General features: G+C 42.2%; 1 protein-coding gene across 1 annotated transcript; it reads left to right on the top strand.

The window, feature by feature from the left end:
* The first annotated feature begins 8438 nt into the window (after positions 1–8438).
* Positions 8439–22815, top strand: LOC134663846 (uncharacterized). Its single transcript, XM_063520360.1, has 17 exons — positions 8439–8676; positions 9001–9153; positions 9702–9787; positions 10387–10494; positions 10851–10994; positions 11129–11188; positions 11489–11601; positions 12265–12526; positions 12600–12842; positions 12916–13215; positions 13390–13531; positions 13853–14005; positions 14280–14437; positions 16637–17770; positions 18510–18642; positions 19235–19406; positions 22173–22815. Exons 1-17 carry the CDS (start codon positions 8505–8507, stop codon positions 22561–22563), a joined length of 3924 nt encoding a protein of 1307 aa, XP_063376430.1. The 5' UTR covers positions 8439–8504; the 3' UTR covers positions 22564–22815.
* Positions 22816–23369: the final 554 nt, after the last annotated feature.

Genomic DNA, 23369 nt, shown 5'->3' with positions numbered 1-23369 from the left:
TTTATTATCAAAAATCTAAAGTTATTATCTTATTATAGTACCTACTAAGTTTTGCTAAAGACGCTGGTGGATGACGGCCTTTAGCAGGAATTACGGTGATTTGAAATTAAAGTGAAGAATTGTGTCGCTTAACTTCAAACTCGGGTAAATCCATTGGACCCTCTCAGCAAATATCTACCCTATTACGTTTTCTTAATACCAAAATCGCATAATCTGACAAATGGATTTACCCGAGTTTGAAGTTAAGCGACTCAATTAAACATAGTTATTCTAGTAATTTTATAACAAAATATCGGGAAATTGTCGTTACATTGCCACACTGGCTAATGCCAACCATAGACAAGTTGGCGTTTGTAAAATTAGCGTTTGTGAAGGCAGCTAATAGTAAGCGATTGATGAGAAGCTAACCTATAACCTATTTATATGAAGGTTTTTTTGTAACAATCTAGAGTATGAGTTAAGCCAAGCGCGCACCACGATTTTTTGTCGCGCGATAATTTAGTCGCAGAAATGTAACGTATGGGTTTATATGGCGGTGCGCGCATATGCGACAAAAAAATCGCAGCGATTTTAAAATTGTGATTTGTTACATTTTTCCGCGACAGCGCGCGACGCGATTGTCGCAAAGTGAATTGCAGCATACGAAGCTGTATGGCTCCGCGCGCACTGCGATAATAAAATCGCAGCCGGGACCTCAGTCGGCATTTCGCTCTCCAAGCGTCAACATATCGGAACCTGTTTCTCCAATGGAATTACAAGATGAGACGCTAGATGTTGACCGTTTAATTATAGAAATAGAAGGAAATCACCTTTGTGGTATAAATACTCAGTCATACAGCGATTGCATATTGTTTCACGGCAAGCGACTGGTACGACATCCATGTCGAGAATGAACAAATCGTCGACTTTTTCATCGCAGTGCGCGCACTGAATTTTCTGCGATAAATTACAGCGCGATTCTAAAATCGTGTCGCAAAAATTAAAATCGTGGTGCGCGCTTGGCGATAGAGTCTGTGCGGAAAGAGAAGAGTCGTGGCAGAAACGGGAACTAACTTTTTAAATTTTATATGGCAATCAAACCTTTGACACCTGTCTTGTAAAAAGTAAACAAACTTCTGTCAATGTATATTTTTATTAACAAAAACCGCAAGTTTTATGTATAAAATATTTTCAAAACACGATAAAACCGTACATAAAACCACAAGGAAAATTATATTTAATATTGGTCGGTTTTGTCAGCGGGAAGAAAACGGCTAAAAGCCGACTATCGACTTACAAAAAGTCGCGGAACGTGTTTCCGCTATTCGCGGGTATTGATGTTGTATTTAATATTAAATAATTACCTATTTAATAAGCCCCTAAGTAACTTGTCTCCGGTACATAATCGGTAAGTATATTCATTCAAAATATATTAATTTTCATAAATATGCAGGTCATTCATGATCTTTAAAATAACTGACAAATAGTCTTGATACTTGCCATTTTATGCATATTTATATGTAATTTCTTTTTCAGGATTGTGTAAAAGTACCTACGGTACCTCGAATAAAAGGCCGCTAAGTAGGTGATATGCAAGAATTCGTAATCTACGTGCCGGATTCAAGCACATCCAGTTCAGATGAAGATAGTTCTATGAGTGTCCCTGGCTGTTTTGAAGCTAGCTCAAACATAAGTGACGTTGAATATTTTAATTCAGACTTCGATTACAAAGAATAAAACTTTTTTTAATAAAATATTTCTTTATTTGTAGGTTCTGTTAGTTACGAAATTATATTTCATATTTAGCAGTGACTTTTCGGCGAAGTAAAATATCGTGAGATGAGAGAACCGGACATATCCCAATAAGGCCTACCTACTTATGCACTATTTTTATTCATATTCATATTTATTATTAATCCCACCCTGATGATATTTTTATTTTACTGGGTGACTACAATATTTCCCACGCTTGTTGGTCTCTGTGCGGGGACCAAAACCGTCTCCAAATAGAGGCAAGCGATGACCCCATTGTGACCATGCTTTCTGATTTTATTGCACTAACCAGTGTACACCAGTTCAATGCGTGTTATAACCTTAATGGACGGGTTTTGGACTTAGTGTTGAGCAATGCTGACTGCATGGTTACCTCCTGTACCTCCCCGCTTACTCCCGAAGACCCTCAGCATATAGCTTTGGATATATCTTTAGCTCTAAATTTGACAACCTATTTGCCTCAATTAATACCGAATCAATCTACAAAGCCAGTATTTCATCGTGGAAACTTTGATCTCATTCGTAATGAATTATTAGTGACTGATTGGTCGTGTTTAAATGACCTTGACGTGGAGGATTCTGTTGCATATTTTTATTCTGTCGTTAGGAACCTCATAATAAAACATATCCCGCATAAATGTATCAATGTCAACAATGGATACCCTCCATGGTTCTCCCGCGTCCTTATTAAAACTCGTAAACAAAAGCTTTCAGTCCATAAGCGATGGAAAGTGTACGGTAATCCACTGGACAGAGCGGAATTTGTTCTCTTAAGGGCAAGGGAACATAAGATGGAGTCTGAGTGCTACAATAACTACATCGCCTTTGCTGAGGACAAAATTTGTAGCAATCCGTCATACTTTTGGACCTTTATTAAGTCAAAATTTCCTACCAATAGCATGCCGGACCAAATGACATATCTTGGTAATACTTCCAGGGATGGAGACACCATAAGTAACTATTTTAATGACTATTTTAACTCTGTTTTTATTCCTGATCCACCCACTACTACCAGTTCTTTGCCAGTCCCAAATGATGACACTCTTGTTGATTTGCGGTCTATTACTATTACTGAAGATTGTGTACTCAGACATTTACAAAAAGTTGATATTAGAAAGGGTAGTGGTTCTGATTTGATCCATCCTATCTTTATCAAATCGTGCGCTCGTGAATTAGTCGTTCCGCTTACTAAAATTTTCACTAAATCACTGTCAAGTGGTCATTTCCCTGATTTATGGAAGAAAGCCCTTATCACACCTATATATAAAAGTGGCGATACCCAATTAGTGACTAATTATAGACCCATTAGCAAACTAAATATTTTCGGAAAAATATTTGAAAAAATTGTTTGTAACGAGATTAGGGCCGTAATTTGCCATCATATATCTCTGAATCAGCACGGTTTTTGTCAAGGTAGGAGTGTGGACACTAACTTACTTACCTTCACTGATTTTATTACCGACAGGATCTCATCCGGTTACCAGGTTGACGCCGTGTATACCGACTTTTCGAAATGTTTTGATAAAATAAATCATAATAACTTAATAATTAAACTTCTCAAGCTCGGTATACATGGCGATCTCTTGAGATGGGTAAAATCATATCTTTCGAACCGAAGTCAGGCTGTTGCATTGAAGGGATATACATCGCGTTTTCTTCCCGTGCCATCCGGAGTACCACAAGGGTCACACCTTGGCCCGCTTCTTTTTGTCTTGTATGTCAACGACATAGCTAATTGTTTTCTAAACTCTGATCACCTAATTTATGCTGATGACACGAAAATATACAAATCTGTTACTTCGGAAGCGGATTGCCATGCATTGCAAGAAGACCTAGATCGTTTTTCCCAATATTGTTCAAATAATAATCTTTTCCTTAACCCCGACAAATGTTTTGTTATCAGCTTCAATCGTAAGCAAGACCCTATAATATATAATTATAAATTATCCCATTCAAATATTTCAAGAGTTTCCTTCATTAGAGATTTAGGAGTTACATTAGACTCGCAATTAAATTTTAATACCCACATAGATAACATTTGTAAGCAGGCATATAAAAATTTGGGCATGTTGCTTCGGGTAGGGCAGCCTTTTAAGCGACCTAGAACTTATAAGTTATTGTTTTTCTGTTTTGTCCGTAGCGTCCTCGAGTTCGGTAGTGTTATATGGTCACCGCAGTATCAGGTACATATTGATCGACTGGAGCGGATTCAAAACATTTTTATAAAATCTCTTAGTTATAGGACAGGTTTTCACTTCAATGACACCTCGACGGCTGCGAAGTACTTCAATATCCCTTCCCTCAGTAATCGTAGGATGTATTTGGATGTTATGTTTTTCTACAAAATTTGTAAGAATGCAATCCAATGCCCTAATCTTTTACAAAAAGTGCTTTTTAGTGTTCCGCACCGCCCCTTACGTTCTAGGCCCCTTTTTCACGTTACTTTTGCTCGCAAGAAATATGCGCAGCATACGTTTTTCAGACGAGTGCCCAACTATTGTAATAGACATCTAGGCAGGATTGATCCCTTTCACAAATCACTTACTACACTTAAAATCATGTTAAAGGAAAAAATATTATTGCTGTAACTACCTACTCTCTGAGATTTTATTTTGATAGCTATTGTTCCTTGATTTTTATCTATTTTACTGTACTACGCTTCCTATTTTCAGAATTCTATATTTCTTTTCTTGACCCTCGCTGTAATTATTATTATTATTCCGACTTTTTGCTGTAAGTATTAATGAGTTATTCTTGCTTCTTGTTGTATGTATCCTACCTTGGGCTTATGCTTGTACCTATTGTATACCAATTTTCAGTTACATGTATATTTTATGAACCTCCAGTGGCCTATTTTATAAAGCTACAAGTTACAATTTACAAGCGGAGGTCTCTTTCTAACCCTATGTGTTAGAACGAGACTTCCGCTTGTAAATTGTAACTTGTAGCTTTATAAAATAGGGCACAGGTCTTTTTAGTATTAAGATTTAGGTGCGTATTACGCACCTCTAACATATGTATCTTATATGACTGTATGTGTTCTGAATAAAAAAAAAAAAAAATATATTAATAATGTGTACACATACATTACAAGTCAAGTTTACAATGGGTGAAATATATCCCAGATAAAATTACAGTTCTATTGCCCAATTTCTACCCGATCTACCCGGTTTTAATAACTGTTGGACTGCACAGATTAGGCAGTACATAAATGAGACTATCTTGTTTGGTACTAAAATTACAGTTGTATTGGGCAGATTCTTAACTAGTTTTAGCAGTTTTGTCAATCGCACTGTCTCATTTTTAAGTATCTGAGACATAAAAACAAGACATTAGTGTGTTTTAAAATGAAAACTAGTGCCTGCGCTAAATCAGAGTATTGAGTTGACGAGCCGACACCACCACCAGGCTCCGTTTAATAAGCCGTGGTAAAAAAAACCGGAACAAAAGGGATTCAAGTATCATGACCTTTAGTGTCGTACTATAATCACGTGACCAGTGTTGTCAGCATAGCAAAAACCATAAAATAGCACTGGCGCGCCCTCAAATCCCACGACTCTTCTCTTTCCGCACAGACTCTATAAAATGGAGAAATAATATTATAAATATAATTCAAATTGATTTCAAATTATACTTGGTCAAGCAAATCTTGTCAGTAGCAAAAGGCGGCAAATTTGAAAAATCACGGGTAGCAACACTATAACCGCGAAAATCGAAGTTCGCAAATTGCGGGGATTTTTCTCTGTTACTCTAATTACGCCTTCATTGGAGTAAAAGAGAAAGATCCCCGCAATTTGCGAATTTCGGTTTTCGCGGTAGCCGCTCTGTTTTCGAATTCGTCGCGTGTCGTCTGTGTTTTATCTGTGGAATGTGGAACAATGACAGCCACATAGAAGGTAGGATCCTGTAGAAGTGGTATACGCGTGCCTCCGCCGTGAGTGTATATGCGCAATGCGACACTATAATTTGGTCGAATTTATTTGTTGCCCACCATAATCCATACCATATGGCTCCTCTACACGATGGGCCAGCGCCGGCCACTCCAAAGGACGCAGCCATGCCGTAGAATGAGATAGCAATATCACTTGCTCCCTCTAATGCATAAATGTGTTCTTTGGAGTGGCCGGCGTTGGCCCATCGTGTAGAGGAGCCAATATAGAGGTACAATAATATAGAGATGAAACGGGGCAGGGGCCAAATGACTGAACGAGATGCACTTAAGGAACTTTCAGTAGGAGTAGCAGAGAAAGCGGTATTAATGCTTAATGCTTGTCACAGTCTCACTTTTTGATTGTTCCCCACCAAAAATTTAGTACGGTTTATGGTGGGCAATAAATAACCCGACCGAATTACGTAGATTGTTTTTGGTATGTTGTCAGGAATGTCAAAACGTGTTTTTAATATTGTCGCTTTGCGTATGTTTTGTCCGTCACGGAGGCACGCGTTTAGCTCATCCATAGACTTATAATATATAAAGACGGTGTGTCAGCGAGCTGTCACTGTTGCCACTTTTGTTTAGTGTACGATTAACAATGTGGCCCACGTTGCTGTAGCCATGTCGATAAAGTCATATCGATAAACTATCGACATTTCTTGCAATTTTAATTTTACTTCAAAGGCTTAACGATACCTAAAATGACCAAAAACGCTTTTATTCTTTATTGTGGTTATCAGATCACAATTTTATAGTCACGCCCCAGCAGGGAACCAAGGGAAAGTTCAGATATAGGTGTTCCGCAATAATTGAATTATATTATTATATTATAATATATTCATTATCCATTAGCATTTCAATTATGTTTATGTTTAACGAAGATATTGAAGCTTCAATTAATCGCTATTTCGTTCCGCTGTGTAGCGTTTATCGATATATAACATGATTAAAATCGACTTTTGACATGCCTAAAAGAGCACACATATACGCTTTTACGCACACATACACAGCCTGGGCGCATCAAGAAAGGCAACACTTGATTTGAAGTCCACCTTGTCAACAGTATGGTTGTCCTTTTTTGACAAACGGCATTTTAAAAGAGCGAGGAGAGAGAAATGATACTAGTTGCTGCGTCGTGAAAGAGAACAGAAAACGTTGGGCCCTTGAGCTCATCTATGTAATACTAGGTCTATGGTCTATGCATAGACTTATAATATATAAAGACGGTGTCTCAGCGAGCTGTCACTGTTGCCACTTTTGTTTAGTGTACGATTAACAATGAGGCCCACGTTGCTGTAGCCATGTCGATAAAGTCATATCGATAAACTATCGACATTTATTGCAATTTTAATTTTACTTCAAAGGCTTAACGATACCTATAATGACCAAAAACGCTTTTATTCTTTATTGTGGATATCACTATCAGTGGCCTATTTTATAAAGCTACAAGTTACAATTTACAAGCGGAAGTCTCGTTCTAACACATACGGTTGGAAAGAGACTTCCGCTTGTAAATTGTAACTTGTAGGTTTATAAAATAGGCCACAGATCACAATTTTATAGTCACGCCCCAGCAGGGAACCAAGGGAAAGTTCAGATACATATTTAATTAAAATACATAAATACCTCCTAAAATAGGTGTTCCGTAATAATTGAATTATATTATAATATATTCATTATCCATTAGCATTTCAATTATGTTTATGTTTAACGAAGATATTGAAGCTTCAATTAACCGCTATTTCGTTCCGCTGTGTAGCGTTTATCGATATATAACATGATTAAAATCGACTTTTCACATCCCTAAAAGAGCACACATATACGCTTTTACGCACACATACACAGCCTGGGCGCATCAAGAAAGGCAACACTTGATTTGAAGTCCACCTTGTCAACAGTATGGTTGTCCTTTTTTGACAAACGGCATTTTAAAAGAGCGAGGAGAGAAAAATGATACTAGTTGCTGCGTCGTGAAAGAGAACAGAAAACGTTGGGCCCTTGGGTCTATGGTCTACACAAGGCCCCAACGTTTTCTGTTCACTTTGACGGCGCAGCAACTAGTATCACTTCCCTCTCCTCGCTCTTTAAAAAATGCCATTTGTCAAAAAAGGACAACCATGCTGTTGACCAGGTGAACTTCAAATCAAGAGATGCCTTTTTTGATGCGCCCAGGCTGTGTATCTGCGCGTAAAAACGTGTATGTGTGCTCTTTTAGGGATGTGAAAAGTCGATTTTAATCGTGTTATATATCGATAAACGCTACACAGCGGAACGAAATAGCTATTAATTGAAGCTTCAATATCTTCGTTAAACATAAACATAAATGAAATGCTAATAAATAATAAATATATTAGAATATAATAAAATAATTCAATTATTGCTGAACACATATTTTAGTAGGCATTTATGTATTTTAATTAAATATCTGAACTTTCCCTTGGTTCCCTTCTGGGGCGTGACGATAAAATTGTGATCTGATAACCACAATAAAGAATAAAAGCGTTTTTGTTCATTTTAGGTATCGTTAAACCTTTGAAGTACAATTAAAATTGCAAGAAATGTCGATAGTTTATCGACATGGCTACAGCAAGGTGGGCCACATTGTTAATCGTACACTAAACAAAAGTGGCAACAGTGACAGCTCGCTGAGAAGGTATCTCTATATACTATAAATCTATGAGTCTACATCAGTGTTATTAACATTATCTGTGGTATGTGTCAAAAGTCCAACGTTTTCTGGGTTTGATTTGATTTATTTTGATGTGAACTAGAGTTGCTGCCTCATAATATTATTTCTTTTTGTTTTTGTTATTTATACATGATGTCCGATGTAGACGAGATTATTGATTACATAAAGTCATTAAAGAAAGGGTTCGATAAAGATTTGTTTCAAAGTAAGATCGATGAATTGGCCCATGCAGTTGACACAGTTGGTTTGGAATATGAAGATTTTCACACATTGTTTAAAGTTTGGCTAAATTTAACAATACGTAAGTAACAATTTTAAATTCTCGACATTTAACAATAATATTTGTCCATATCAACACGACATCATTCAAGTATGTATCATAAACACTTACATATTTTTAAAAGTAACATGCATTACACAGGAATTATCATGTAAGTAGTGGTCCCACTTTAATTATTTCTTTCTACCAAAGGGTGGTATTCCGCCTGTTCAATGTCAATGCGTCTCTCATTAAGCCAAACGTGAGACGCAATACACATTGGACCAACCTGAATACCACCCTAAATGTTGCCTTTACCTCCAGCACTTAACATGTGAATAACATTGAGTAAATTGTAAATTTCAGCCATAACAAAATGGGTCAGCATCGGTGTGTGTCTCGTACCTCAGAATTGTGTAACTGAGCAAACTGTGGACTATGCTCTCCGATGGCTGTTGGCTAATGCACAAGATCAAACCAACTTCTCCAGGATAGCTTTCCTTCTAGATTGGCTTACAGGTAACTTCTGTACTATTAGAAGTACAGTGAACAGCAGAAGTTGCTAAGCGGGTAAGGTGTTCAAAATTACATTGACACAATCTTGTTCTCTTAATAATAAAGTTGTGACAAGATCATTTTGAACACCTCACCCGCTTAGCAACTTCTGTACTGACTGTATTAGAACAAATTAAATCATTTTCAGAAATATTTTAATTTGTTTTTATTTCAAGTAGAAACACTACTATATAAATTATAAACTGAAATAAATGTCATATACTAAGAAAAATTTACCAAGGCCTCCAGCGCCCAGACTGGAATCGAACCAGCATCCTCTGCTATAGCAGCAGGTGCCTGCAGCATATTGGTTTTTATTGGTGCAATAACAAAGGACACTGGTTCTATTCCAGCCTGGGGCACTGGAGACCTTGGTCACTTTCTAGGTATACACATATTTTTTGTTAAAAGATTTGCAATAAAAGATTAGTTTGATCACAACAATGCTTATAAACAATTAATTCTGCAAGTATTCTTTATCATAATAAATGTGGTTTCAATACTTTTCACAGCTGCTATGGACTGTGAGTCCGTAGACATTGCAGCTCTAGACTGTGGATATGAAGTTTTTTTTTCTTTCCTGACATCTGAAGTGCTTGTAAGTTTATTTTTTATGTTTTTAGTTATATTACATTTCATATTATATAATTTAAAATAGCCCTACTTGTATAAATATTAATAAAAGTTAATTAGTGAAAGTCTTATCCAGTTTTTTTGTTAAATTGAGATATAATGATTTGTTCCTAAATTATACCACAAACTTCATGTTTCTACTGTAAACTAGTGATTTTTATCTCTATGTCCTCCTTGTGGTTTGTTAGACCCTACAAAGAGGTCACAGAGGGTCCTCTTGAAGCCCTAATAGTAAAAAACCTACAATCAGTGGCGGATTTGGACAGCGTTTGCCGCCCTAGGCCCCAGGCCCTGTAGCCCCCCTTTCAAGGCACCCATAATATTGACCTCATTTTGAGTTATTTCTTGTTACCATCAGCGAATTTTTGTCACAATTTGCTGCCCCTAAATATCTTGCCGCCCTAGGCCCGGGCCTACTGTGCCTTAGGGCAAATCCGCCACTGCCTACAATTTGAGTTACAAATAGTGGAAGGTTGGGAGGATCATCATTTTGTATGATGCACGCAAGGAGGTTACATCTTAAAAAGTTAAAAAACACTGCTTAATAAAAAATATTACTTCCAGGCAGCCCATGTCCTGAAGTTGGTTTACACACTGACAAAGCCAACAGATGTCACTAGAACAAGGGTGTTGGAGCTCTTTGATTGTGCCAAGAAGAGAGAAAGTAAAAAGGTAATTAGTAAGGAGTTGGTTGACACCGGGATTTGAACCTTGCACCTCCTGCTTCGTAGGCAGGGTCACTACCAACTAGGCTAGGAGGCTACTAAAGAGGAGGAGGAGGCTAAAACATGATGTGTCTATTCTTGTAGCATTTGGTACGAGTTGCTCTATCATGAAATAAAATATCATGAGGAAAAAAAAACTAATTCCTATAACTTTCCCTTGGGTTATAAGGTCAGATAAAAGTTTTTGTACGAGGAATCAATTCCTTGTGCCTATTTATGGGATAAAAAAGGAAATAAGAGACTACTCTTGTAAGCTTTTCGACAGCAACAAGCTACCTCTCACCTTGATTGTCTTCTTTCCAGAGCATGTGTCGGCAGCTGCAAGTGTTACTGGGCTTGTTCAAGTCATACAAACCTGAGTGTGTGCCAGAAGATATCCCTGCTGTGCCCGTCCACACCACATTCAAGAGCAACATCACCCTTCTGACCAGGTTTAAGAAATGGCAGGTAATAACTTTAAATAATTTTAGGATATTTTAAGAATCAATATAATTTCTTAGAAATAAGCTAAATGAACACCTGCACTGCCCTTGTAAAAAGATTTGTCCTAAATTTTTACTAGTTTTTTTTAAATGTTTTAGGAACAAAGAAATGAAGAAGGAACTCAGAGTCTACATTTAAGGTGGACAAATCCCATGCTGGTAAACATTTATTTCTTAAATTTTTTATCATCCTTATTTTTTTTATATACCTATGAGCCTAGAGTGCCCCACTGCTGGGCAAAGGCCTCCCTCCCTTTCCACGTATCCCGGTCTTAACCCGTCTCCCACCAGTTCCTATCGAAGGCGTCAAGGTCATCTCGCCAACGCCATCGAGGTTTGCCGCGACCCCGGGTTTGATGTGGGACCCAATTGTTTGTTATTTTAGCCCACGAGTGAAATTTCTCATACATACCTACTGAATTAAATTTATCTCTCCATAAGTATTTTTTACTGTTTTAGGGAGGAAACGGCAAGAAGGGTGAATCACTGGTACCTAATATAGAATTTATAAATATTGGATCCCAACAGTACCAAGACAAAGAGCCTCAAAAGAACTATCTCGATTTCACTGAGTAAGTACAATATAGTCTACCTATTACTAATATACAGGGCGTTTTTTGAACAACATAAAAACTAGTTTGATGTATTCAAAAGGTACATACACAATACAGTATGCAGCGGCCCCCCTTTTAAAATACCAGTGGTAAAATTTAAATAATCACTATTAATTAGCAGTGGCGCTAGTGTGCACGTTGATGGGCTCTTAAGTGAGGCATGACTGACTGACAAAGTGACGTAGACTGCCTGGTCAGCTAACTTGATATGACGTTAGCAGTCAAAAGGCTAACTTCCCCTTTGTCTTTACCCCTTCACCTAGTTTGATCCTGCTAATACATACATCACTGGCTCAGTGATCCAAAGAGGATCTTGGCCTCTGACACAAGAGAGCGCCATTCTGCCCTATTCTGCGCCACTTCACGCCAGTTGGGTATTCCGAGGGCGGACAGGTCTTTTTGGGCTTCGTCACTCCAGCGGTATCTGGGACGCCCAGATGGACGTTTTCCGCCCGGGTGCCCCACATACGCTCTTCTCACAGCACGATCCTCCCTCATCCTCTCCAGGTGACCAAGCCAGCGGAGTCGTGTGGCTTTGATCTCGCCAATTATATTAGGTATCGCAACCAGCTCTTCTAGCTCCCTGTTTGATCCTGCTAATATTATATAATTGTTCCACAGCCCGGTATCACTCCTTCAGTACAGCGTGCATCGCTCAGTGTCGCGCCCGGCGAGATTACGAGCACTCCTGCGCAACAACACAGGAGTCATGCTACTGGCGCTCAGTGACGCACGCACGCAGGCCGCGCTCCACCATGACCTGCACTACATGCTCACTGGCTGTAAGTACTCCTTCAGTACAGCGTGCACCGCTCAGTGTCGCGCCCGGCGAGATTACGGGCACTCCTGCGCAACAACACAGGAGTCATGCTACTGGCGCTCAGTGACGCACGCACGCAGGCCGCGCTCCACCATGACCTGCACTACATGCTCACTGGCTGTAAGTACTCCTTCAGTACAGCGTGCACCGCTCAGTGTCGCGCCCGGCGAGATTACGGGCACTCCTGCGCAACAACACAGGAGTCATGCTACTGGCGCTCAGTGACGCACGCACGCAGGCCGCGCTCCACCATGACCTGCACTACATGCTCACTGGCTGTAAGTACTCCTTCAGTACAGCGTGCACCGCTCAGTGTCGCGCCCGGCGAGATTACGGGCACTCCTGCGCAACAACACAGGAGTCATGCTACTGGCGCTCAGTAACGCACGCACGCAGGCCGCGCTCCACCATGACCTGCACTACATGCTCACTGGCTGTAAGTACACCTTCAGTACAGCGTGCACCGCTCAGTATCGCGCTCGGCGAGATTACGGGCACTCCTGCGCAACAACACAGGAGTCATGCTACTGGCGCTCAGTGACGCACGCACGCAGGCCGCGCTCCACCATGACCTGCACTACATGCTCACTGGCTGTAAGTACTCCTTCAGTACAGCGTGCATCGCTCAGTGTCGCGCCCGGCGAGATTACGGGCACTCCTGCGCAACAACACAGGAGTCATGCTACTGGCGCTCAGTGACGCACGCACGCAGGCCGCGCTCCACCATGACCTGCACTTCATGCTCACTGGCTGTAAGTACACCTTCAGTACAGCGTGCACCGCTCAGTATCGCGCTCGGCGAGATTACGGGCACTCCTGCGCAACAACACAGGAGTCATGCTACTGGCGCTCAGTGACGCACGCACGCAGGCCGCGCTCCACCATGACCTGCACTACATGCTCACTGGCTGTAAGTACTCCTTCAGTACAGCGTGCACCGCTCAGTGTCGCGCCCGGCGAGATTACGAGCACTCCTGCGCAACAACACAGGAGTCATGCTACTGGCGCTCAGTGACGCACGCACGCAGGCCGCGCTCCACCATGACCTGCACTACATGCTCACTGGCTGTAAGTACTCCTTCAGTACAGCGTGCACCGCTCAGTGTCGCGCCCGGCGAGATTACGGGCACTCCTGCGCAACAACACAGGAGTCATGCTACTGGCGCTCAGTGACGCACGCACACAGGCCGCGCTCCACCATGACCTGCACTACATGCTCACTGGCTGTAAGTACACCTTCAGTACAGCGTGCACCGCTCAGTATCGCGCTCGGCGAGATTACGGGCACTCCTGCGCAACAACACAGGAGTCATGCTACTGGCGCTCAGTGACGCACGCACACAGGCCGCGCTCCACCATGACCTGCACTACATGCTCACTGGCTGTAAGTACTCCTTCAGTACAGCGTGCACCGCTCAGTATCGCGCCCGGCGAGATTACGGGCACTCCTGCGCAACAACACAGGAGTCATGCTACTGGCGCTCAGTGACGCACGCACACAGGCCGCGCTCCACCATGACCTGCACTACATGCTCACTGGCTGTAAGTACTCCTTCAGTACAGCGTGCACCGCTCAGTATCGCGCCCGGCGAGATTACGAGCACTCCTGCGCAACAACACAGGAGTCATCAGGCCGCGCTCCACCATGACCTGCACTACATGCTCACTGGCTGTAAGTACTCCTTCAGCAAGATTCGTCCCTGAATCGCTGTCAAACATCGGTTATGTAGGAAGTGTCATTTCTGTACGGTAGACTATTATTTATTCTGTGCAAGTATCAATATTTTTCTGCTACAAATGTATGTTCTCTGTGTAGGTTTTCTGGATGCATCACCACACAGCGAGCTGGAAAAGCGCGATGCACTACACTGCGTAGCTGTTTTACAACGCACTTTGTGTCAACCGATAAGGGCTGCTTCGGCTTTCTTAGCGCATTTGCTGCCTCTCTGGGATGAGACGCACTACTTTAACGAGGTAATCTTTACTATTAGTTAATTCTACAAATAGTGAGATAGAGAAGCGAGAACTGCGTGGCTGTATACTCAGCATCAGATAGATAATAACCGCCCAAGGTCCCAGGTATAGTAGACTACTTAATTCAATTCGATGAAATTGAAATTATATTCAATTGGTATAGAGTTGCATTTGTTTTGTTCCGTTCAGTTTTCAATCAAAGCAAAATCAACTCTATTTCCTGTACTGTAAGATCGGGGGGCACGGCAGTGCCCCCGCCAAGTCGAGCGCGAAGCAAACACTGCCGTACCATCCTTTACTGGAACCATTTCGCCGCATTTTCAGGCCCCTATTTGAGAACCTCTGGATAAGACCAGAACGCAGAAATTTTGGTCATCCAGTAAGCTATAATCACATACTTAAAATCCAAAATTTCAAGTCTGTAGGTCATTTAGTTCCGAAGTTAAGCGAAAGCAAAGTTTCGCATTTATGAAACTCACTCATGATCATCAGAATAGAACTAGTACTTCCCATAAACTCAGAGAGCTGAAATTTGGTACAGAGTTAGGGTTTAATTAATGGCCACATAAAGGGAAAACCTAAAAATATTGCAATATCAGTCACGTTTTAAAGATATAAGAACTGCATAAGTAAGTTTGTAATCCCATATAAATATATGATATTACAAAGTTACTGTTGCAGTTCCTACAAATAGTAGGTAAAGTAAAGTGTTAAAGGTACACTACGATGTACGGTGTGAGTATGAATGAAGATATGTTTAGTTATGATATGTGTATACATAGTATGGGTATGAGTACCCGAAAAGAAGGACTGCCTACAAAAAGAGATGAGATCCCATCAAAAACTTTACATGTAAAAAGGTGCAAGTCTCGCAACGCTTTTACTACAAAAAAGTTTTGAGATGTAATGTGAAACCAAGTCGGTTATTTTAATCAGTGCCAGGGGGTTTCTACAAAAAGAAGTGAAATCCCACCAAAAACATTCTGTAAAAAACTAGCCAAGTCTCGATGGAGCTGCTTGTTTATCTCTAAAAAGTAATGAAATCTAGACAAAGTCGTGCCAAGTCTAAGGTTCCTTACTGCGATTTCTTTATTATTATAGTTAATGTTGTGTGACTTGGCCGTTGAAGGGTACACAAGGGTACAAAACCAGGTGCTCCATGACACCATTGCACCAATCTGTCGCCAGAACCGCTACCCATTGACGATGGAAAATTGCCACTTGGAAAACGTTGATTCAATAACCAGTCAATAGTAGGCTTGATAAAGCTGCGTATTTCAATAATACTTATGTATGGGCGAGCCTGAAACAAACACTTCTTTTTGGTGCAATGGCAGATTGGTGCAATGGTGTCATGGAGCACCTGGTTTTGTACCCTTGTGTACCCTTCAACGGCCAAGTCACACAACATTAACTATAATAATAAAGAAATCGCAGTAAGGAACCTTAGACTTGGCACGACTTTGTCTAGATTTCATTACTTTTTAGAGATAAACAAGCAGCTCCATCGAGACTTGGCTAGTTTTTTACAGAATGTTTTTGGTGGGATAAGATAAGATACGATTTATTATAGGTTCTAATTGCAGTGGCAAATTTTGGATTTATCATTTGTATAACTGGGTTTTAGGAGGATAATGACGGCCAAATTACTATGTTTATTTGGATAGGGTTGAACGGTGCTGAAAGCCTTTTCTACTTAAAAATCGCCTTGTCTACTTAAAAATAAAAAATAAAACGGGTCAAGGTAGTCGTAGTATGAAGAGGTCTCACGATGTAAGGCTTTATATCCACTTACATGATTGATATTCTTCTGTGACCTCTATTATTTATTATTATAAAATAAGAGTGTAAAATATGTGAGCGGATATGATCGTATCGTATCACAACTTGCTCGTAAAACGTGATATTACACGTAGGCGATGCGGTCTGTAAATCCTAAGTTTCTACCTGGGCTGTAATGTATTTTTTCACCACACTTGCTATGTGAAGTTTTATTTATTTCCCTTTTGTTTCACAAGTGTGATGAAAACATTCGCGTGTACCACGGGCGGAACAGGAATTACGAACTTGTGTTAATGAAGCCCTCGCTTTCGGGCTTCAACTTACACTCGTTCCCGTTTACCGTTCTTAATACACAATGTATCATTGTACCAGTGTTTATCAGCCACTTACCATATTAAAAACCTCACTGTTGGTCAGATCCTGGAGCTGCTGGAGTGGGTGGAGGCGGACCCGGAGCTGCTGCCGCGGGTGCTGGAGCCCGTGGCGCGCGCGCAGCTGCACGCGCCGCCCGCGCGCCGGGCCGCCGTGCTGCGCGCGCTACACACCCTCTACACCAACCTGGTGCGTACCGTACTACTGCTACTACTGGAGCTGCTGGAGTGGGTGGAGGCGGACCCGGAGCTGCTGCCGCGGGTGCTGGAGCCCGTGGCGCGCGCGCAGCTGCACGCGCCGCCCGCGCGCCGGGCCGCCGTGCTGCGCGCGCTACACACCCTCTACACCAACCTGGTGCGTACCGTACTACTGCTACTACTGGAGCTGCTGGAGTGGGTGGAGGCGGACCCGGAGCTGCTGCCGCGGGTGCTGGAGCCCGTGGCGCGCGCGCAGCTGCACGCGCCGCCCGCGCGCCGGGCCGCCGTGCTGCGCGCGCTACACACCCTCTACACCAACCTGGTGCGTACCGTACTACTGCTACTACTGGAGCTGCTGGAGTGGGTGGAGGCGGACCCGGAGCTGCTGCCGCGGGTGCTGGAGCCCGTGGCGCGCGCGCAGCTGCACGCGCCGCCCGCGCGCCGGGCCGCCGTGCTGCGCGCGCTACACACCCTCTACACCAACCTGGTGCGTACCGTACTACTGCTACTACTGGAGCTGCTGGAGTGGGTGGAGGCGGACCCGGAGCTGCTGCCGCGGGTGCTGGAGCCCGTGGCGCGCGCGCAGCTGCACGCGCCGCCCGCGCGCCGGGCCGCCGTGCTGCGCGCGCTACACACCCTCTACACCAACCTGGTGCGTACCGTACTACTGCTACTACTGGAGCTGCTGGAGTGGGTGGAGGCGGACCCGGAGCTGCTGCCGCGGGTGCTGGAGCCCGTGGCGCGCGCGCAGCTGCACGCGCCGCCCGCGCGCCGGGCCGCCGTGCTGCGCGCGCTACACACCCTCTACACCAACCTGGTGCGTACCGTACTACTGCTACTACTGGAGCTGCTGGAGTGGGTGGAGGCGGACCCGGAGCTGCTGCCGCGGGTGCTGGAGCCCGTGGCGCGCGCGCAGCTGCACGCGCCGCCCGCGCGCCGGGCCGCCGTGCTGCGCGCGCTACACACCCTCTACACCAACCTGGTGCGTACCGTACTACTGCTACTACTGGAGCTGCTGGAGTGGGTGGAGGCGGACCCGGAGCTGCTGCCGCGGGTGCTGGAGCCCGTGGCGCGCGCGCAGCTGCACGCCGAAGTGAAACTAATAATGTTTTGATTGACCGATTCTGCGTCCATAAATGTCATAATTATAATACCTTATAGCTACGCGTCGCTTTACAGTCACAGGACCTACAGACATAACCGAAATATAGTTGTATCAAATATATTTACAGTACAGTGGCGTTCAATATAGCATAGCAGCGTATAAGTGCATGGATAGATGTCGACCGTAATGCCTTAATATTACGGTTGAAACATCGCTATGCGCTTTTGAATGCCAGTGTACATATGGTGCCATTTTACCGCCCTAGGGTGGGATTAAGGACAATACGCGCCTATGCCAAAAATTTAAAGGGCCATATGTACTGTAAAACGTTATAAAATACACGTGCAAAAAGATAATTCGTAACTAGTGTCGATTTAAAACGCTCCCTTCGGAGAGTGCCGATAAATTGAAACAAGACAATTTATCGCCACTCGTTGCGATTTTCCTACTTTTCGCACTTGTATCGTAATGTAATACCAAAAGATATTAAATTTTTTTCCCCATTATGCAGCTTTACATGATACGTAAACAATTTGCATGATAAAGGCATGGAAATTCCATCACTGTTCCTTGAAATCTGAGTAAACATGGGAATATAATAGCATATTACTTACAGGTTTACTCTAGTACCCGTAGAAGACAGCACTTCGTGTGTAGCGCGGTGCCGCGCGACATATATAAAGATGCGCTGAGCTACGTAGCTTCTACGATAAGCACCATGTGTGGCAAAGCTCTACAGGTTGACCCAGGTACAGCACTGATTACTATTCCCCGAGAATTGGATGTAATCTGTAAGATTTCGCGCATTTGCTTCCCTGTAGGCCTAGCACAGGAGCGGCGCGACAGTATCTCGCTTATGAGATAGATTGTCCGACTTTTTATAACTGTATTGATTAGAGAGGGACGGGTAGTCGCGCGAGCGACATACCATCGCGCTGCTCCTGTGCTAGGTCAGGGATATCGGAATCAGGTTATCCTGCGCGATTATTCATTGCGTGCAATGCTTAACGTAGATGGCTCTGTTAAAAAATATACAAAATTGGGTAATTATTGTCTTCCAACTTAGCCATCGAATCCAATTAAATGGGAATGTCTGGTATTTGTAGCACTTCTAAGGGTCGGTTGCACCAAACTGTTCGTATCGTTAAAGAGTCCGCCAAAATTTTTATGTATTAAAAGTTTCATAGTAAAGCGCCGGGGCGCGCTGGCTGACGTTGATCAGTCTGTCAAATGTGGTTGGTGCAACTGGCCCTAAGCCTAACAAACGTATTACATGCGAATGTTGGTCAACTACAGATCGCAGTTTATTATTCCGATCCTAAACAAGGTCTTCTTTCGCAGAGGACCACCTCGCACTCCACAGCTGCGTGTCCGGCGCGCTCCGCGCGGCGCGCGCGCAGCTGGCGCACGGCGCGCCCGCGCTGCCCGCGCCGCCGCCGCCGCCCGCGCTGGCGCTGCCGCTGCTGGCCGTCTCCGCCGACCTGCTCGACAAGGTGGCCGCGCTCATCCTGACGTGAGTACTCTCCTTATCGATTTAGGGCCACTTGCACCATCCCACTAACCCGGGGTTAACCAGTTAAACCTTTTTTTTCCTCGCAGGGTTATATACATTTACGTACCTATCTCACCCCCGGGCTGCGAAGGCCCGTTGGGGATGGGGTGGTATGTGGGACTCGTTCCTCCCGTATTTCCTCTGTCACTCAGAGGGAGGAGAGGAGAATACCCACTAACTTCCCCTGCGGCGTTACCCTTTCTGCCGTTTTTGGGGAGTATCATAATGTCACGAGTATTCTACCACGATGCTCCCCCGTATGTCCCGTAACCAGTACAATTCGACACTGGGTTAACGGTTTAACCGCTTAACCGTGGGTTAGTGGGATGGCGCAAGTGGCGGTTAACCGCATCATATTTAACCCTCAGGGCCACTTGCACCATCCCGCTAACCCGGGGTTAACCGGCCCGTTAACCCGGTGTCAAATCAAGACTAGTCAAGTCAAATTGTACTGGTAACCATGATAACTCCAGGTTTAACCGGTTAACCCTGGGTTAGTGAATGGTACAAGTGACGCTTAGTCTCGTAGTAAGGTTCAAAATTAATAAAAAATACTTTAAGCGCTTGCATTTGGTTTGAAATTTAAATATGGATAGTTTCCGGGGCACGTCACTAGTTAAGAGGATGCCGTTTTCTATCAGTACTCTTACCGTGTAAAGGCGGGATTCCACCAGTGTGCGGCAATGTGAGGCACAAGCATTATTGTACTGAATACGCTTGTGTAGCACTTGTGGAATCCTGCCTTAACAGTATCTATCTATTTCATCCTTCACCATGGCATGAATCATGATAGTATTCTTACTATATACCAACAGTATAAATAACCTTATAGCGGAAGCAGTTATAAAGTTGACCCAAAAATTTTTTATTAAGCTATGAGCTTCATCACATATGTTCCTTGAGTAATTCTAAGCATTTCAAGCCTGGGAGCCAATAAGAAATGTGTGTCTACTCGGATTTGTAATGGATTCAAACTTTCAACCCCTTTTTAACCCTGTTAGGGGATGAATTTTACAAAACGCTGAAATTACTTTTCCTGTCTTTTAATAATATCCCCAAATACAAAGATTCAAGTCCCGCGTTCGAAAATTTTTTTGATATCCATACAAACTTTCAACTCCTTTTTCACCACCTTAGGGGATGAATTTTCAAAAACGCTGAAATTAGTTTTCTTGTATTTTAATAATATATCGTTTTACGAAGTTTCAAATTCCTAGCTTAAAATAAAACTTGAACCCCATACAAACTTTCATCCCCTTTTTAACCCCCTTAGGGGTTGAATTTCTCAAAATCGCTTCTTATCTCTTGTACACTTTATAAATGTAATCTAGTGTGCAAATTTCAACTTTCTATCTTTTGTAGTTTCGGCTCCGCGTAGCAAAAATCTCCAACCAAATTTTTCACCTTTTTACGTTTTTCTTGTAAAATTACTATGAAATTGAAAAAACAAATATCAGCAATGAACTCTACGTCTTTGGTTTATACGAAAATGATACCAAACTTGCCCTAGTACCCACCAGGATCAGAGTAGATTTTTTTTAAAGATGACGGATGGCGGCCGTCTTTGTACCCCACCCTCCCCCCCACTTCACGCTAGAAATGCTTAGAATTACTCAAATATCAGATGTGATGAAGCTCATAGCTTAATAAAATTTTTTTGGGTCATGTATGGCAGCGTTACATAACTGACTCCAGTATTATGGCTTTGCAATAAGGGCTACGAATTCTCAGTTATAGTGTGAAAAATGATATCTTGTAGGTTAAATATTAGAAAATATAGTGTTCATCATTGTAAAACAGCCTCATATATTTTTCTTGCTTCAAATCTCTATGAAATTACTGTAAGATTAAACTTTGCCTGGTCTATTCTAAACGTTCCTAAACTACACCTATACTCAATCAAATCAAACATAAGGCCGAAGTCTTTACCTTATGCCCGTAGCTTCGCTTAGCGAACGCGCTTTGCGTTGTAGTTATTATGAATTTAAACAGATGGCGTTATTGTAGTCTACTAATATTAAGGGCCGATTTAGACGGCGCGCGAATTCGCATGTGATTTTAATTACATTGCGGACTGCTGGTTACGTCCAATTCAACCGACCGATCAAAAACTGCAATGTAATGAAACTCGCATGCGAGTTCTCGCATCGACTAAATGAGCCCTTAACTCTTATCGTTAGATACATTTTGCCGAATAACTATGTTCACAAATTATTATTAGTCGTATGGTACCGTTCTGTGCTTTATCATTGTATTTACTAACTATTGGTGGCTGCTACTCATCTTAATTTTCACTAATCATTGTGAAAACAATTCGAACAATAATGCTCAAATTGTTTCCACACGATTTTGTAAGTAATATTTATGTTTACATTTTTATATTAAATAGTTTCATTTATATTAATTCATTATAGTTTGATCCATACAAAGTTTTACCATCATTAACCTATATTTATATGTCCCATTTTCACCTCTCGTATGGGCAAAAGGTGATCTCGATTTGACAAGTCTTAGTCATCTCGCCCGCGTATGTACTGCTCTGACTGCAAGATTGCAAAATGGATTAAATCGAATAATGTTTCAAATCAACATTGTATTTCCATTTGTAATTGGAATGCCCCTGATGGAGGAAATAAAATATTTAGATACTAAATATTTAATAAAGAACTCCGCCTCAGGCGATTTTTTTTCAAAGCATTTCCTTTGGCAAAATTACTGTTCTTTCAGATACAAGGAAATCATGTTCGCAATGCAATCAAACAAGGAGAACAGGAGAGATCAAAGCTACATCGAACAAAAGAGGACGCTCAAAGGCTACACTTCGGACATCGTGCGATGCCTGGTGGACGAAACCAGTTTCTCAGGTGGGCAGAGTGGTCTGGTCTTCCAGCGATTACACCCACAAGTCGTTCGGAAACTGACCGAGTACATACCAGAATCAGATTCAGCGTTGAGCATAAGAAACCATCTAGCGTTCGCTCCGTACACGTATATACAAATATCTGACTCCGGCTTCGCTGACAATGAACTGTGGTTTGATGCGGTCATAAAGAAGGAGTTTACGCATTTATCTACGTTATTAAACATGCTTGGCTGGGGTAGAAAAATGGTTGATTAACGATTTTGAACCTTATGTGTAGAATGTTAAGTTGGAATTGGCTTTAAACGTAGTGTTTTAGTGTAAAGTTTGGACGTAAGTTAGCCTAGATTGTTAAGTACTTGCCTCGGCGTGCCTTGTTTAAGTAGGTAGTTGTACGAGTATAAGACAGCTTTCAGAACCAACTGTACTTATAGTGTAAACATATGTCTTGTGTAACATCGCGTTGTTTTAAACGTGGCAAATGTAATTTGTAATACAGTGCATTATAAGCAGAGCTCGGCAGGGGTAAGCCATTTTGATGTCACTTATGTCAAGTGTAGATATTAATATAGATACACCTTAGAAAGAACTATTAAAATAAAGCTTTATTAATTATAATTAAGCTAAAATGTCAATGCCTTATGTACAAATAAACTTTAATAGTAGCATATGGATGGATATACATATTATTTGAAGATGTTTACTAAAAAGGCTTGCTATAAAATTCATTTGTTTTAATGGCGACGTAAAGATCGTAGCGGAAAGACAGCCTAAATAAAATAATTACTTTAGTTATTAATTTACACCACATATACCATCGAATGACAAGGCATGTCCATGTTGCGCAAACTCTGAAAACAGCTCACCCCCGCCGAGCTCTGATTATAAGAAATATAAGAATAAACAATTTGAAATATTCATGCGGTGTGTGGTGTGGTGTCGTGGTTAACCACAAAACCTTATAGAAATGACGGCAAGGGCCATATGGCCTTGCCACTTTAAACGTACAATGCTCAGAGCTTTAACTAAGATGTAGTTAGACTGAGAAACTGAAACAATTTTAG

The sequence above is a fragment of the Cydia fagiglandana genome, chromosome 4 (assembly GCF_963556715.1).
Source record: "Cydia fagiglandana chromosome 4, ilCydFagi1.1, whole genome shotgun sequence".
NCBI classification, from domain to species: Eukaryota; Metazoa; Arthropoda; class Insecta; order Lepidoptera; family Tortricidae; genus Cydia; species Cydia fagiglandana.
Note: the sequence above shows the minus strand (reverse complement) of the source record. Positions and strands in the feature narration are given on the sequence as shown.